Source organism: Triplophysa rosa, linkage group LG11 (assembly GCF_024868665.1).
Source record: "Triplophysa rosa linkage group LG11, Trosa_1v2, whole genome shotgun sequence".
NCBI lineage: Eukaryota > Metazoa > Chordata > Actinopteri > Cypriniformes > Nemacheilidae > Triplophysa > Triplophysa rosa.
The window spans coordinates 389,256-406,556 of record NC_079900.1 but is presented as its reverse complement, the minus strand read 5'-3'; the positions used below and the strand labels follow the sequence as shown (position 1 = coordinate 406,556).

At 37.3% G+C, this 17,301-nt stretch overlaps 3 protein-coding genes across 3 annotated transcripts in view; all 3 read left to right on the top strand.

Annotated features, from left to right (window-relative positions):
* Window positions 1-2,433, top strand: part of LOC130561153 (oocyte zinc finger protein XlCOF6-like) — a 52,957-nt gene extending 50,524 nt beyond the window's left edge. The window contains exon 4 of the mRNA XM_057345316.1: window positions 2,124-2,433. The gene's annotated coding sequence lies outside the window, so the exon portion shown is untranslated. The remainder of the gene's footprint in view (window positions 1-2,123) is intronic.
* A 1,705-nt stretch (window positions 2,434-4,138) lies between these two features.
* Window positions 4,139-10,135, top strand: LOC130561206 (gastrula zinc finger protein XlCGF9.1-like; the record flags this gene model as incomplete). The annotated part of the gene is made up of 2 exons (XM_057345383.1): window positions 4,139-4,310; window positions 9,525-10,135. Coding segments are annotated over exons 1-2 (642 nt in total), but the record flags the coding sequence as incomplete, so codon positions are not given.
* LOC130561182 (oocyte zinc finger protein XlCOF6-like) lies at window positions 10,101-14,866 on the top strand. The gene is made up of 3 exons (XM_057345352.1): window positions 10,101-10,174; window positions 10,500-11,239; window positions 12,923-14,866. Exons 1-3 carry the CDS (start codon window positions 10,144-10,146, stop codon window positions 14,306-14,308), a joined length of 2,157 nt encoding a protein of 718 aa, XP_057201335.1. The 5' UTR covers window positions 10,101-10,143; the 3' UTR covers window positions 14,309-14,866.
* The last annotated feature ends 2,435 nt before the right edge of the window (window positions 14,867-17,301 follow it).

The following is a 17,301-nucleotide window of genomic DNA, read 5'->3' as shown; positions in this document are numbered from 1 at the left end:
GGAAGTAATATGAAAACAACGCACAAAAGTCTGCTCTCGAATCATGCAGTTGATGTAGAAATGTCAAAATGATGAAGAACTATTGTCGCATATGCAGGTACTGCGGACATGAGAAGAGATATAAAAATACAGCTTCTGATCGTTTTCCCGCTGCGTTTTTAATTACTAAACAGACTATCGACGATGACGTCACTGCACGTGAGAAACCCGGCAAGTCTCAAACTTCCATGTAAATGCGGTTTTCTGCGTAGCCGGTTTATTACTGTGCATGTAAACACGTGGAAACAGGGTTCTTTTCAAGATGATTTTTGATAGATATCCGTTTATTCTGTGCATGTAAATGCACTCAGTAACTCAACTTTATTCCAAATAGGATGGGAAATATAATAGGATGGAAAATAGGGAAAAAGGATTTCTTAAAAGGACACTCTGTCATGTTACGAGGGCCAAGTTGTAAGGCTTTTCTAAATGCCAGTAAAGGTGTTACTAATAAAAGTAGCCGACTACGCAACCTGGGTATATCACTGAGACCCAGGACTCAGGTCAACCCAAATTCTACTCAATTACTTTTCCTGAGGGCGGAACACTTACACATTGACACTCAAGAGGTATATCGAAGTACAAATCTGTTTATTAATATAGCATAATAGGCTGTAAAAGTATTTAGCTTAAAACTGATGCAGCGAAGATTTGTCTCTAAAAAAACCTGTAACACAATGTTTAGTATCTAGGCAATTACAGCAAATATTTAATCCTTAGAGTGTGCCACAAGATGTTTGTCCTTAGGGCAGTCCAATTGTCTGATTCTCCTGGCCGGACAACAGTCTGGTTTTAGCCCCACATGCCAGGGTCTCCAGATACGCTTTGTAGTAGTTCACTGAAAAACAATAAACAACTGTCAGTATCTCTAGTCCAATGTAGCAGCCAAGCCACTAATTACCACTCTCACCCGTGCAAAACAATAACAAATCACAGCACAAAATATCAAAATCTGGTATCACAACACCACACCAACCAAATTACGATCATGACAAAAACAGAGTGGCTATTATTGGAATACTGGCAAATAGTTCTCAAGTTCTACTATTTTGGAGTCGAATGGTGTAAATTGACAAAGCCTAAGGAGTCTTTCTCACTCAATCTCGCTCAATAATCAGTTACTGGGGTTGTACTCACAATATGACCGGGTAGTGACTTCCACTACCCAGTCTAAATGTATTCGGCGTTGTAATCGGATCCTCTGTGTCACCGTCGTATTAACTGTAACCCGATCCACTCGCGCACTTGACGTGACCGCCGTGTTCCTGCAGCTCAACTCCGCGGTGCATGTAATTTCTCTAGGTCACCGTCGTGTTCGTTGCAACTTAATCCACTCGTGCGTTTCCAAACCTCTCAGCCGACAGCGCCTGCACACCACAGCTCTAAGACCAAACGTACACTTCCGTCGTATCGGCACGTGACTGGATGTCTTCCGTAAGAGAACACACCGATCTCTGTCTCCACAGCACTTTTTAAAGGACAGCAGTCTCCACCCTTTCCTACTCCGCCTATCACGCTGGCGTACGGAAAAGTCTATTAAGAGAGTTTGTCAACAGAGTAGCATGTGGCCATACACAGACTGGTCTAGTCCATTAACTAGTTTATACATACTGCAAAATGTGGAAATACACAGGCGTTGTTAACTAAACATTAATAAAAATAATTCTCATCACCAAATATATAAAACATTCCCCTAATTTTTTAATCCCATCACACTGTCATGAGTTACTCAACCTCAAGTCGTTGGTCAACCCTTGGACCTCCGTTTATCTTCAGAACACAGATTAAGATCGTTTTGAAGAGGTCTGGGATCTTTCTGACTCCTCCATAGACATCAATGAAACCAAACTTCAAAGCGCTGAAAGTGAGTCAAGACATCGTTAAAATAGTCCACGTCACTCCAGTGGTTCAGCTTGAATTATATAAAGCGACGAGGAGACGTTTTGTGTGCAAACCATCAAAAACACAGACTATATTCAACTATATCCTGACTTTTATTATTCATCTACAGTGTTAGATTACAGCTGGTTATATGTGAGATTCATGTAGGTGTGTGTTTCATTCATTTCTTTCTCTACATGCAGGGCGGTGGAGTGCAGATGGAGAGAGCGTTAAATGGTTTGATGTAAATGTTGACCTGCAAACAAATGGACGCCTGTGAAAGTCAAAGACGCACGTTCTCACTTCACTGAAACTGCAGAAGATTGAAGAGATAATTCACAGCAGAGATTTTGAGTTTGTCTAACCCAATTTAGTGATAAAATAAAGTTTTTCTAGAATATCTCAGTGAATTTATTTTGAGTTATTGAATTATTTATTCTGAAACATTTCTTTCAGTTATTGAACAAAAGTAAAATGTAGAGAACAGTTTTTATGAAAATGTTATTAATAAAATTTGACGGTTATTCACTTCTATATCTGCAATAATTTCTTCTATTTTAATTTGATTCATTCAACAAGTGTTCATAGTCTTGTTATATAATAAATGAACTGAGGGATAAAAACACGTTTTCATTTTTAAGTTTGAACTCTATAATATAAACAATAAACAATTTTCCTTTTTTCAAATTAAACCTCTATAATCAATGTTCTTGTGTAAATAAGACATCATGTTATGTAGTTTAGTTGGTGTTATACTAGTTCAATACAATAAATAGAACTATATATATAATTGTTGATGGGTTGACAAAGAACCAAACCCAGATTTAGATGCTAACAATTTACACCAAATTAAAACTAATTCTAAGTATCATTTAGTTTCATTCAACAATTAATTTTGACTTTTCATTCTCTGTCTCCTGTAGCTCAGTGGAAAAATACAAGAAGCCTTTGGGAAAGTAAAACGTGTTTTTTTTTACTTTTCCGGGACATTTTTGTGTTAACGGAGCTTTCAGCCTCCTGCTGATGATCTTGATTTGTTTCTCACATCAGTGTTAATAGAGCTGTTGAGAAACCTCATTGTTCCAGGATGAGAGTTCTCTTTTCACCTCATTCATTATGATAATATCTTAAGCTCTCATGTAAATTGACACACAGAATAAATGTTTGTGTTTGAATAGACTGTGACAAAATGCAGGATTTGATATTCATTTCAAAATCTAAATAAATATGTATTTTTAAAAAACGATTTCAGCTACAAGTTAGTTGACCCTCTACATGTTAAAAAAGCTTTTGATGTGGACTGTAGTCATGAATGAAGTACATCGCCTTCTGTGACTTTAAGAAACATGACGTCACACTCTTCATGCTTCAGTCTCGCGAGGACGCGCTTCTGTGTGCGCGTGCAGAAAGTTCGTCAGAGTTGTGATTTTTCATACACAAGTGAGTGATGTTAGTTGAATAATTCACTTTAAGTGTTTTAGTGTTTATATGTTGATGTTTAAATGTGTCGTTTTATATTTTCACTCGTGTTTGCTCTATTGTTAGCTGTAGCATCTTTAGCTAACGGGACGATGATAAAACCGGTTAAAGTAATAAAATGATGCTCACACAGTGATTCTTGAGTAGAATAATTCGGTTAATGTGTAATAATGTGTCATATTAAACTCAGATGTGTAATATTAAACTGGGATACAATTGTTTAATGTAGAACTGAGTTCTTATGCTTATTCTCACAGTATATAATGATGATTAGCATTAAACTCATGTGACAGAAATCCATCAGTGTGAGGTTATTTCTCTGATTGTGTCAGTAATATAAAGTTATTTCATGTCTTCTGTCTATGTAGTAAATAACATCAGTCATAGTAAAGAACTAGTGTAATGTAAGATGACATGACTAAAATAACTGCCATGTTTATATCAGTCAATGCTTTTATACATGAACTGTGTTATTTGTGTCTTTATTAATTTCACATGAATTCTGCTTTTGTTCAGAATCACAACGACTTGAGTGTCATCACGATCTGGTCTATTAAAGATTCCTTCAGTTCTGAACGGAGGCTTTGTGAGCGCTCACTATCCACCAGAGCTTCACAGTCTAGTTTACACCAAAGAAATAAACAGGTGAATATTGATCTGAACAATAAAAGCCTGAAACACATGACTCCAGTATGAATGTTTTACTGACAAATCCCCCGTTCACACCCGACAGTGATTGACACCTTCAGTAAAGCTCCTCCTACAGCAATCCACCAATAAATGTGAGAGACAAACAAGCAGAACATCACTTCAGGAGTTCTTCATACTGTTGTTGGAGGAAGAGAAGCTTGAGAACACGAGAGATCCAGAACTATACAGAATGGAAAATGAAGATACTGAGGAACAAAGAGGTTGGTGTCTGTTTTTAATCCTTATTATTGACAGTTGAGGAATAGCTTTCATTTAATGAATTACTGGCTGTAGTTCAATCATAAAAACAGAAGATTAGCATTGAGGAAACACAGGGAGGAGTGCACTGAAATACATGATATGGTAATAACTTTATATATCCTAAATCTGAAATAAAGTCCTTGAGAATTAAACGTCACAAATTTTGCAACTTAATTTGTATGTTTTGTACAATTGTAAAACTGGTAGAGTTTTAACTAGTGCTGTCAATCGATAAAAAAACCCGAATTAATCAATTTCACATAAGATTTTAATTTTTTTTTAGATTTAGATTCAATTTATTGTCATTGCACATGTACAAGGCAACGAAATGTGACCTCTGCATTTAACCCATCCAGAGAGTAGTGAACACACGTACCCCCGGAGCAGTGGGCAGCTATCACTACAGCGCCCGGGGAGCAAGTAGGGGTCAGGTGCCTTGCTCAAGGGCACCTCAGTTGTTACCCGCCGGCCCTGGGAATCGAACCTGCAACCTTCTGGTCATGAGTCCGACTCTCTAACCATTAGGCCACAACTGCCTAATGAATGTTTAATGTTTTAATAACATAACATGAATGTTTTAAAATATACTTTTAGATTCTGATAATTTTCACATTTAATCTACACATGAATGTACTTTGTAGAAACAACATGAAGACGGTCTACATTACATTTACATTCATTCATTTGGCAGACGCTTTTATCCAAAGCGACTCACAAGTAGGAGAGCATATAAACATTTTGTCAACACAACAGAACCGTTAGTTTAGGCCATGCTACTAGAGGATTAAAGCTGGAGTAATAAAGGAGAGTGAACAACAAGTTTTTTTTAGACACAAGACAGACAGTTATTGGTTAGTCAAGTAAATGGGGAACAGGTTTGTTTTGAGTTGTTTTTTGAAAGTTGTGAAGGATGCTGCAGTTCAGATGGCGGCTGATAGTTCATTCCACCACAGGGGAACCCAACAAGTAAAGGGTTTTGCAAGCGATTTACATTTACATTTACATTTAGTCATTAAGCAGACGCTTTTATTCAAAGCGACTTACAAAGTAGGGGAAAAACAATAGAAGCAATTTGTGCAACAAAAGAACAACAAAGCATAGGTGCGGTAAAACTGGTCTCAGTCAGCCTATCACAGTATACAAAGCTAAGATTTGTTTTGGTTCCTCGCTGTGATGGAACAACCAGGCGTCGCTCATTTTCAGAGCGAAGATGACGGGAGGGGATGTAGACCTGGAGCAGTGAGAAACGGTAGATGGGCGAAATTTGCCGTTATCTTTCTGAAGGCCAGTGTCAGAGATTTAAACTTGATTAAACTTGAGCTTTATCATTTTACAGGTCTTATTTATGCTGTAACAGCAACATTAGACACTAACTAAAGTTTGAAATTTGGCATTACGGGGAATGGCCGCTTTAATAAAAGTGGTTAAGTTACAGCTTAGCTACCCATCTGAAAAAGTAGTTAGCTACACTACAAGTTACTATAAAAAAGTAGCTAGCTTCTTTGAAACTACTTTTTTATTTTTTACAATCCCACATTAAAAAAATACAGGAGTATAATATTTTTTTATAGAAAACTATATAGTAAATTTCCTAGATACAGTACCTTTTTTTACTTTAGTAAATATTAAAGTAACAACAGAATTTATAAAGTGTATACATTTACTATAGCTATAGATAATATATAATACTGTAGTATATGTTAATAGTTGCCATAATATACTACAATTTACTATAGTAAATACTAAAGTATACTATATTTTTATGTGATGTGATACACATGTGTTATTGACTAATGTTTTAAACAAACAGAGAAGTTGTAATGTTATTTATTATTTTCATTACATAATATTCATATTTAATAATAATGTTTCAAACTTTAAATATTTACCCACTCATGTACGTCCTTTACGATTTCTTCTCAGTGAAGCGTAAAGCCGCAATACATAGTTACTGCAGTAAATGGCGATAATGAACCACTTCAGTTTGTGATACAGTAAGAAAACGTTACAGCAGCGCTGCTCTGAAGGCAGAACGGAATGTAGCTTTTGGTCGAACTACACTGCTACTTTCTTAAAAGGTAATTAACTACTGGAAAAGCTACACTGTCTTAAAAGTTGTTGAGCTACTGCCAAGCTACTGAAAAATGTAGTTAAGTTAGTAGCGTCGCTACTTGTAGTTAGCTAACTTTACTCCACAACACTGAATAAACGTCTCAGTTTTGTTCATCAAACAACAAAGAACGAAGACATAAAACACTCACTGCTCTTCACTGATTAAATTATAACTTTATAAGGTTAAATCAATATTAAATTTAATACAGTGAACACTATCAAGTATTTAAATGATTTGATTTCTGTACCTGATAACTATTATTAGACCCACCTAAAACACCTGAAATGCACTGATTATTTGTATGTTTGCTTTATTACATTTATCTGTGCTATTGCACATACTTTGATTACTTGATTTTATTTGATTTCTTGCTGATTAGTTGTTTTCAACAATATTTGAAATTTTGAGTTATAGGCTAATAGTTTTTATGGTATCATACCCTTATTTATTAAGATTACATGGGTAAAAAAATTATTTACAGCTACAAACTGAGTTCAACGTGAGCTGTTCCCACAATGGCCTCGACACTGAACCTATCCGCTCACTAGAGAGAACAAGATGTTGTTATGGACAATGGCAATGGGAGCGCGCAGGCTAACAGCAGATGACTTTCTGTACCACAGGTGAAACGTTAGCAATTGCAAGTTCGCATTACGTTATATTAAATACACTCACAAAAAGAGATTGTGTTCCCATCATACCTGCTCAATATAAGCATATAACATGATGTGTTTTTAGTTTAAACTGTTTCTCAGTATGCTATGAGAAATAAGGGTCAGTAGAGGAAGGAGGATTGACAGCGTGATGCGATCGCTTTCTACGCAAATATCTAATTTTAGCCTTTGTTTCATGATTAAAAAAATGATTTCAGGAAATCATGAAGCCATTGTGACTAAAACACAGCAGACATCACATGCATGTTTTAATGGTAAAATTGTATTCAACCATTCAGACAGACCATGTATTAATTTTTGGGTGGGTGCTCCTAACTCTTGAAGTTGGGAGCACCAGTGCTACCAAGGAAAAAAGTTAATTTCGAGCCCTGTTCTGTATTTATTTGCTTAAATATTATGTGTGCAAAATACCTTTGCATGCTATTCAGTTGTTAAAGAAGTCTACACTTTGCCGTTATAGGGGAAGGGGATTGTTTACATTGTGTAGCTACAAGTTGTTTGCAAAATTTGCACAATTAAAAGGTTCTGTATTTTGACTGCAACTGTAAAAATATAGTTATATTAATTTATGGTCATACCAGCCAGTACTACTGTACAGGACACGTCAAAGCTGTGAATGGGTGGTTCCGCTATAGTGGTTCAGGCTTTAGGGATGCCGAAATGACACGTTAACAGCAAGATGGTATTAAACTGTGTATTTCTTGCCAGCTTCCACCCTTCCACCACTTATACCAATGACAGAGATAAGCGCAGTGATTATAGCTATATATGTGGGAGAGTATATATATGTATATATGTGCTATAACATGACTATATTGTATTGCAATATGGAGCGTTTAAATATCAACACTAAACCAACACTAGTCTGCAGATTTGTAAATGAAAGTATTTAATAACAGACTTAAATTGATGTTACATGTAAAATGGTTACAAAGTAAATGTAAAAAATTGTAAATGATACAACTAACAGTTTCCAAATGTATGTGATATTACCTGAGAGATAGGATAGTAAAGAGGGAAAGTTTAGAAGAGGAATCTCAGCACCCCTGTGATCTTTAGAAGGGAAAATGGTGCCTCTGTAAGAAAGAGGGGGTTGTGACATGGCAATAAATTCATTAACATTTACATTTAGTCATTTAGCAGACGCTTTTATCCAAAGGGACTTACAGAGAGTTCAGGGAGCAATAAGCGATATGTCATACAGGAGCAATAATACATTAGGTGCTAATACAAAGTTACTAGTTTCAACAAAAGCCAGAACAATACCTGTTGAGAGAAAGAGAGAGGATTAGTGTTTTTCTTCTCATTTGTCTGTCAAGTATTGACAGAAGAGATGGGTTTGGAGTAGTTTTGTGAATGTTGTGAGAGATGTGGTTGACCGGACTGAGTTAGGAAGAATGTTCCAGCAGGAAGGAGTTGTGAAGAAGAATGAGCGGGAAAGCGATTTACTGCCCTTATGAGAAGGCAATACAAGACGCCGCTGGTTTGCAGAACGCAGGGATCTTGATGGGGTGTAGGAGTGTAGGAGGGTGTGAAAGTATGAAGGTGCAGATCCAGTGATAGTCCTGTAGGCAAACATTAGTGACTTGAATCTGATACGGGCTTCATCCGGTAGCCAGTGGAGGGAGATGAAAAGGGCCGTCACATGAGCCCTTATGGGCAGTTGGAAGACGAGGCGTGCTGCTGCGTTCTGAACCAGCTGGAGTGGTTTGATAGCCTTTGCAAGGAGAGCATTGCAGTAGTCCAACCTTGAGATGACCAGGGTCTGGACAAGGAGTTGTGCTGCATGCTCAGTGAGATAGGGTCTAACCTTTCTAATGTAGAATAAGGCATATCGGCATGACCGCGTTGTCTTTGCAATGTGATCGTTGAAGTACAGCTGTTCATCAAATATGACTCCGAGGTTCCTGGCTGTTTTGGAAGGAGTGATTGTGGTTTTGCTAAGTTGATGGTGAGATCGTGTTGCACCGTGGGGTGTGCCGGAAACACGAGTAGTTCTGTCTTCACAGGGTTCAGCTGGAGGTGATGCTCTTTCATCCAAGTTGAGATGTCCTCTAGGCAGGCAGTAGTGCGAGCTGCTACAGTGGTATCATCTGGGTGAAATGAGATGTAGATCTGGGTGTCGTCAGCGTAACAGTGATACGAGAAGCAGTGTGCCCGTATGAAAAATTAAATTCCTGTTGTTTTTTCCACCCTACAACTGTTTCAAATCGTACTGAAATGGTTTAAAAGCCTTGAATAAGAGCGTGATCATATAATGTATAGCCAAAGGATGACAGAAAAAACGGACGCTACTTTAACTGTGTTAAATATTTTTAACGTGTTAATCTGAAAGAAAATCACTTTTCAACAGCACTAGTTTTAACATGAATTGTTGTTTATTTCAGATATGATGGAAGTGAATAAGGACAGTCAAGCTGAAGGGAATGATGCTGATGGGAATGTGAAAACAACACAGAATGTTTCTCGAAAAGGAACTCTGAGAACAAGAGACAAAAAGCGTGGAAAGAGTTTCACAGAAGTTGGACACATGAGAACTCACAGTGGAGAAAAGAGTGAGAAGACTTACAGAATTAAAAAACAGCTTGTACAGCACATGAAATTTCACACTGGAGACAAACCATTCAAGTGTGATCAGTGTGGGAAGAGTTTTACAAGTAAAATTGTCCTTAAGAGACACATGAGGACTCACACTGGAGAAAAACCATTCATGTGTGATCAGTGTGAAACGAGTTACAGAGATAAAGGAAGCCTTCAGGTACACATGAGAATCCACACTAGAGAGAAACCATACGCATGTCAACAGTGTGGAAAGAGTTTTACGTGTTCAAGTAGCCTTAAGAAACACATGAGAGTTCACACTGGAGAGAAACCGTTCACATGCATTCAGTGTGGAACGAGTTTCAAAACTAAAACTCATCTGAACAGACACATGAGGATTCACACCGGAGAGAAAAGTTGGAGGAAGAGAAGCTTGAGAACACGAGAGATCCAGAACTATACAGAATGGAAAATGAAGATACTGAGGAACAAAGAGGTTGGTGTCTGTTTTTAATCCTTATTATTGACAGTTGAGGAATAGCTTTCATTTAATGAATTACTGGCTGTAGTTCAATCATAAAAACAGAAGATTAGCATTGAGGAAACACAGGGAGGAGTGCACTGAAATACATGATATGGTAATAACTTTATATATCCAAAACCTGAAATAGATTTAATAGAATTATATTTAAATATTTGGCAAAAAAATCAAATTGATTAAATGATCATGTTCCTTGAGAATTAAGCTTCACAAATTTTGCCACGTAAGTGGTATGTTTTGTACAGTTATACTTTTGACAACTAATTGTTGTTTATTTCAGATATGATGGAAGTGAATAAGGATGGTCAAGCTGAAGTGAATGATGCTGATGAGAAACATCAGAATGTGAAAACAATACAGGAGGTTTCACTGAAAGGAACTCTGAGAACAGAAGACAAAACGCGTGGAAAGAGATTCCCAAAAGACGGACACATGAGAACTCACAATAGGGTCAAACCGTTCACGTGTGATCAGTGTGGAAAGAGTTTTAGATATAAAAGTACACTCAAGATACACATGAGAGTTCACACTGGAGAGAAACCACACGCGTGTGATCAGTGTGGAAAGAGTTTTAGATATAAAAGTACACTCAAGATACACATGAGGATTCACACTGGAGAGAAACCTCACACATGCCGTCTGTGTGGAAAGAGTTTTACAACTGCAGCTAATCTTAAAATACACGTGAGAATCCACACTGGAGAGAAACCCTTCATGTGTCATCAGTGTGAGAAGTGTTTTATATGTGAAAGTGCACTTAAGATGCACATGAGAGTTCACACTGGAGAAAAACCACACGCGTGTGATCAGTGTGGAAAGAGTTTCAGATGTGGAAGTAACCTTAAGGTACACATGAGAATCCACACTGGAGAGAAACCTCACACATGCCGTCTGTGTGGAAAGAGTTTTACAACTGCAGCTCATCTTAAGAAGCACATGATAATTCACACTGGAGAGAAACCCTTCATGTGTCATCAGTGCGAAAAGAGTTTTATATGTGAAAGTGCACTTACGACACACATGAGGATTCACACTGGAGAGAAACCACACGCGNGTCCTCTAGTGGCGTGGTCAACGGCGAGAAGAATGTAGGTAAGTCCACAGATGCTTGCTTCGTGAAGGAGAAAGATTCTGAGGCAATGCCGCTCAGCGTCGGACTATATAGCCGTAGGCCCCGCCCATAGCCCGCCACACAGAGGCAGCCATCTGCGGCACCATCTTGTTTAAACATGTAACTTATCATCTCTTCTCATTGTGTTCTAACTATTATTTTCTTTGGGGAGCAAAATGATCCCCACGACTTCAGAAGGAGTAGGTGCTTCAAGCGCATCATTGTGCGTCCGGGATGCGCATAACTGTAAATAACGAAGCGAATGCATTAAGCGCATCATTCTGAGTTCAGGGTGTGCATGCTCGCTTTTATGCCACTCTGCATTAGAGTCTTTTATACGGTGATAGTTTTGTGCAATAAACAGAGATAGATAGTAGTATTTTCACTTTTACTCAATTACATTATGGAGTCAGATATCACTTGGAGGAAAAAAATACAGAGCCTATATCATGCTCTAGTATTTCATAAACACATTTTTAAATGTTTGTACCTTTAATACAGTACTAAAGTACATAAAACAGTATTTTTTACTTTTAAAATTAAATTGATGATTTAATAGTGATTTTAATGTAATCAAGGATTAAAATGTTAAAACAACAATATTTATTTATGAAATGTAGTGGAGTAAAAAGTATGATATGCTTTATAATGTAATAAAATACTAGAATGTATTATTTATTGGAAAGTTTGCCAAAGGATTAATAAAGTAATCCAAAAAATCTTTATTAGGTTAATCCAAAAAAGAATCGTTAGATTAGTCGATAATAAAATAATCGTTAGTTGCAGCCCTATTCATCACCCTCGTCATTTCAAACCTGTATGACTTTCTTTCCTCAGCAGATCACAAAATAAGATATTTTTTTAAATGTTGGTAACCGAACAACAGGTGGTATTCATTCACTTCTACTGTATGGACTCAAAACAGATGCAAGTGAATGAGTAGCACCCGTTGTGTGTATGTGTGCATGAGTAGGGTAAAACAGGAACAATTACACCTGTCATTTCTTATGCGCTTTAACGTGTTAATCTGAAAGAAAATCACTTTTCAACAGCACTAGTTTTAACATTAATTGTTGTTTATTTCAGATATGATGGAAGTGAATATAGGCAGACTAGGGAATCGATGCTGATGGGAATGTGAAAAACAACAAGAATGTTTCATCGAAAAGGAACTCTGAGACAAGAGACAAAAAGCGTGGAAAGAGTCTTCAGAAGTTGGACACATGAGAACTCACGGAAAAGTGAGAGCTAAGATAAAAAACAGTTTCGACATGTACACTGACACCATTCAAGTGTAATGGGAAGAGTTTTACAGTAAAATTGCTAAGAGACACATAAAGGACTCACACTGGAGAAACAACCATTCCATGTCGTGATGGTGAGGCGAGTTACAGAGTAAAAGTGAAGCCTTCAGAGTACACATGAGAATCACACTAGAGAGAAACCATCACGGCAGTCAACGTGTGAAAAGAGTTTTACAATAGTGTCAGTAGCCTCTAAGAAACACATGAGAGTTCACACGGAGAGAAACCGTTCACATGCAATCAGTGTGGAAAGAGTTTTTCAGGCACTGGTGACCTTAAGCTACACACATGAGGATTCACACTGGAGAGAAACCACACGCATGTGATCAGTGTGGAAAGAGTTTCAGATGTATGGGGAGCCTTCAGGCTCATTTGAGAATTCACACTGGAGAGAAACCACACGCGTGTGATCAGTGTGGAAAGAGTTTTTCAAGTAATGGTGCCCTTATCACACACACGAGAACTCACACCGGAGAGAAACCATTCATGTGTCATCATTGTGAAACGAGTTTTAGATCTTCAAGTCAACTCAAGGTACACATCAGAACTCACACTGGAGAGAAACCATTTGCATGCCATCAGTGTGAAAAGAGTTTTAAATCTTCAGGTCAACTTAAGAACCACGTGAGGACTCACACTGGAGAGAAACCATTCACGTGTGATCAGTGTGAAAAGAGTTTTACAAGTAAAGATATCCTTAAGAACCACATGAGAATCCACGCTGAAGAAAAACCAGTTTCATGTCATCGGTGTGAGAAGAAGTTTAGATATGAAAGTACACTCAAGATACACATGAGGATTCACACTGGAGAGAAACTATACACGTGTGATCAGTGTGGAAAGAGTTTCACAGTTGCAGCACAACTTAAGATACATGTGAGAGTTCACACTGGAGAGAAACCCTTCATGTGTCATCAGTGTGAAAAGAGTTTTAGATATAAAAGTACACTCAAGACTCACATGAGAGTTCACACTGAAGAGAAACCACACGCGTGTGATCAGTGTGGAAAGAGTTTCAGATGTGGAAGTAACCTTAAGGAACACATGAGAGTTCACACTGGAGAGAAACCTCACACATGCCGTCTGTGTGGAAAGAGTTTTACAACTGCAGCTAATCTTAAGATACACGTGAGAATTCACACTGGAGAGAAACCCTTCATGTGTCATCAGTGTGAGAAGTGTTTTATATGTGAAAGTGCACTTGCGGTACACATGAGGATTCACACTGAAGAGAAACCACACGCGTGTGATCAGTGTGGAAAGAGTTTCAGATGTGGAGGTGACCTTAAGGTACACATGAGAGTTCACACTGGAGAGAAACCCTACCCATGCCGTCTGTGTGGAAAGAGTTTTACAACTGCAGCTCATCTTAAGAGACACGTGAGAGTTCACACTGGAGAGAAACCCTTCATGTGTCATCAGTGTGAGAAGTGTTTTAGATGTGAAAGTGCACTTAAGATACACATGAGGATTCACACTGGAGAGAAACTATACACGTGTGATCAGTGTGGAAAGAGTTACACAAGTAAAAATATCCTTAAGAACCACATGAGAATCCACGCTGAAGAAAAAACATTTTCATGTTATCGGTGTGAGAAGACTTTTAGATGTGAAAGTTCACTTATGAAACATGTTTGGACTCACACTGGAATGGAAAATGCTGCGTGCCCGTAGTGTAGAAAGACTTTCACAACTGGATATTTTCTTACGACACATTTGAGAGTTCACACTGGAGAAAACCCTTCCATATGTGTGGACAGAGATTCAGAAATAAAGCTTCACGCTGGAGAGAAACCCTTCACATGCCGTCAGTGTGGAAAGACTTTTATGGGAATCTAGATTCAGAATGCTCGGGATGCTCTCAATCTAGAGAAAAACATGTAACGCTGATCAGTGAAATAAAGTCTGACAACATGCTTGCTAATAAAAAACTGCTCAAGCTGTGCTCGCCTTTCTGAGTCAGTCAATGTTCTGGGTCTCCAGTAGCTCACTGGAAAAATACAGAAACATTAGGCCCCTAGTGGGAACACTTAAACATTCATTTTACTTTTTTTACACCAACAACTGTGACAGTTAGGATAGAAGATATACAGCTTGCTCAGTATAAAACTCAGTGTCTGCATGTTTGTAGGTGTAAAGATGTTACGTTTTCAAGTTATTTAAATCACGCTAAACATAATTAAAATCATGAAACAATATGTGTAAAAATATATTTCTTTACCATATAAAGAATTTTTGTGGGCACTTCATCAGCTTATGAGTCAAATTCACTGGATTTTTTGTAGTGGTATATTTATTTTTGTATCAATTTACAGTGTTGGGTGTAACTAGTTACAAAGTAATGAGTTACTGTAATTAAATTACTTTTCCCTTGAAAAGTAAAGTAAGGGATTACTCTATTTTTTCTGTAATTTAATGAGTTACTTCTGATGTAATTAAACTAAATACTTGGTGTAATATATGTGTGTGCAATAGTGGAATTGACATTAAAATTCAAAGTCTAACTTTAAAATCTGTGTTTCATGTCTATCCATGAATCACTTAACTAATCAAGGTTGATAAGGGATATGGAAAGTAATTAGTAATTAAATACATTTTGGAGAGTAATTTGTACAGTAATCTGAATTATTTATATCATAATTTGAATATGTAACTAGCAATTCATTACCTTTTCAGAGTAACTTGCCCAACACTGTTCATTTATAAGATTTAATACATCGTTTCACAGTTCAGTGGATTGATCGACATAAGCATCACTTTGATTTCCAGGACAGTGTTATACTAAGAGATGTTGCTTAGCAACCAAACAAATATTTTGAATTTGTGTTCAGGCTTTTACTGCTTTTGCTAAATGAATAAATGCTACAGGAATAATACAGCATTTTTAGGAGGACCTATTGACAGAAATACAATATAATATACAAAACTATTTCTTCAGAGGTGTATAAAGACCTTACGTAATGAACCATTATGTTTGTAATACCTTAGAATAAGATGTTTATATCTACATACAGAGCGGCCCTACATGCATTGAATTCGCCGCCATGTTTTGTACAGCAGCCCTAAACGGACAAACAACTCTACAACGCACGCTTCCTCTCCGCTGCGGTATCGTAGAGAAACGGATCGCAGGATGATCCGTACGGATCGTGCTCTACGGTGCGGAACGCATGTGACCTGCGGATTAACTGAAAATTTATTCATCATTGAGTAAAAGAGTAAAACGCGCTCTCGCTCGCTCTACAGTTTCAGCTACAAGGCTCTCTCTGTCTCTCTCTCTCTCTCTCTGTCTCTCTCTCTCTCTCTCTCTCTCTCTCTCTCTCTCTCTCTCTCTCTCTCTCTCTCTCTCTCTCTCTCTCTCTCTCTCTCTCTCTCTCTCTCTCTCTCTCTCTCTNTTATGTTCGTGTGGCCGGCAGTCGACCGTGAGGTGGCTGCCGGCCTTTTATTTGCTGAATTATTGTTTGTTTATTTTGTATTAAAGTTTGTTAAATGTTCGCCGGTTCCCGCCTCCTTCCTTCCCTTCTATTGAACCTTGCTACAGATGGGTTTGGTGAAAAGTTTATTTCAGAGCTGTTCTGAGTGTGGTTAAACCTTTCTCACTCATGTACTGTGTTAAAAACCTTGTAGTTTTCCCCATCAGTAATGACTGGCCTACAGAAAATAGCTTATAAATCACTCGTCATGCTGTATTGTCACCAAATATTGATTCAATCTTTTTGTCATGTTGTTTTCTTTCTGTTAGGACCGTTGGATTTCTTTTTCAAACTAATAAATCATAGACCTAATTCATCTAAGCTCATGCACTTTGTGAAAAAAGCATTCTGTGTGAATAATATTGACAATATATAAAGTTTGGAGGACTAAGTTTTAATTTTTTTCAACTGCAGTTGGTTTGTTTTGATTTAAGACATAATCACTCAAAAATACAGCTAACTAACACAATAAAACCCAATAAAAACATGATAACATAAAAAAAACATATATATATATATTTTTTAAAAACTGAGTTATCTCATTTTGGAAACAAACTCTTCATATTATATAATATATTTTTGGCAAAAATCACAGCTTGTATTTTTTTTAAACCACATAAGATCAGATCAATGAAGACTAAGATTAATCATAAGAATCACAAAACCAGTGCTAAGTGAAAGAAAACAAGATCAAATTCAATATTTGGTGGTAATTAGGGCTGGGAATTTAACGTGTTAATTAGATTGATTAAACGGAAAAAAATAACGCGTTAATGATTAATCACAGAAAAAAATAACGCGTTAATATTTTTAACGCAATTAACGTGCCCCGCCCCTCTACAGACCTTTACACATTTTTGAATTGCAGAAAGCTAGTAACAAATCGAACAAGATGCAAAACGAAAAGGACGAAGCACTACATGGCCTGCTGAAGGGCCATTTTAACTCAACATTATTTATATAGTGCTTTTTACAATTTTCATTGTTACAAAGCAGCTGTACATAAGACATATTGACTATAAGCAAACCAATTAAAGTTATACCTGCAAAAACAAGAAAAAGTTGAAATCACAGAAGACACACACACCCACATACAAAACACCCCACACACACAATATGCACACGTACTAACACACATAGACACACACACACACACACACACACACACACACACACACACACACACACGCTCAG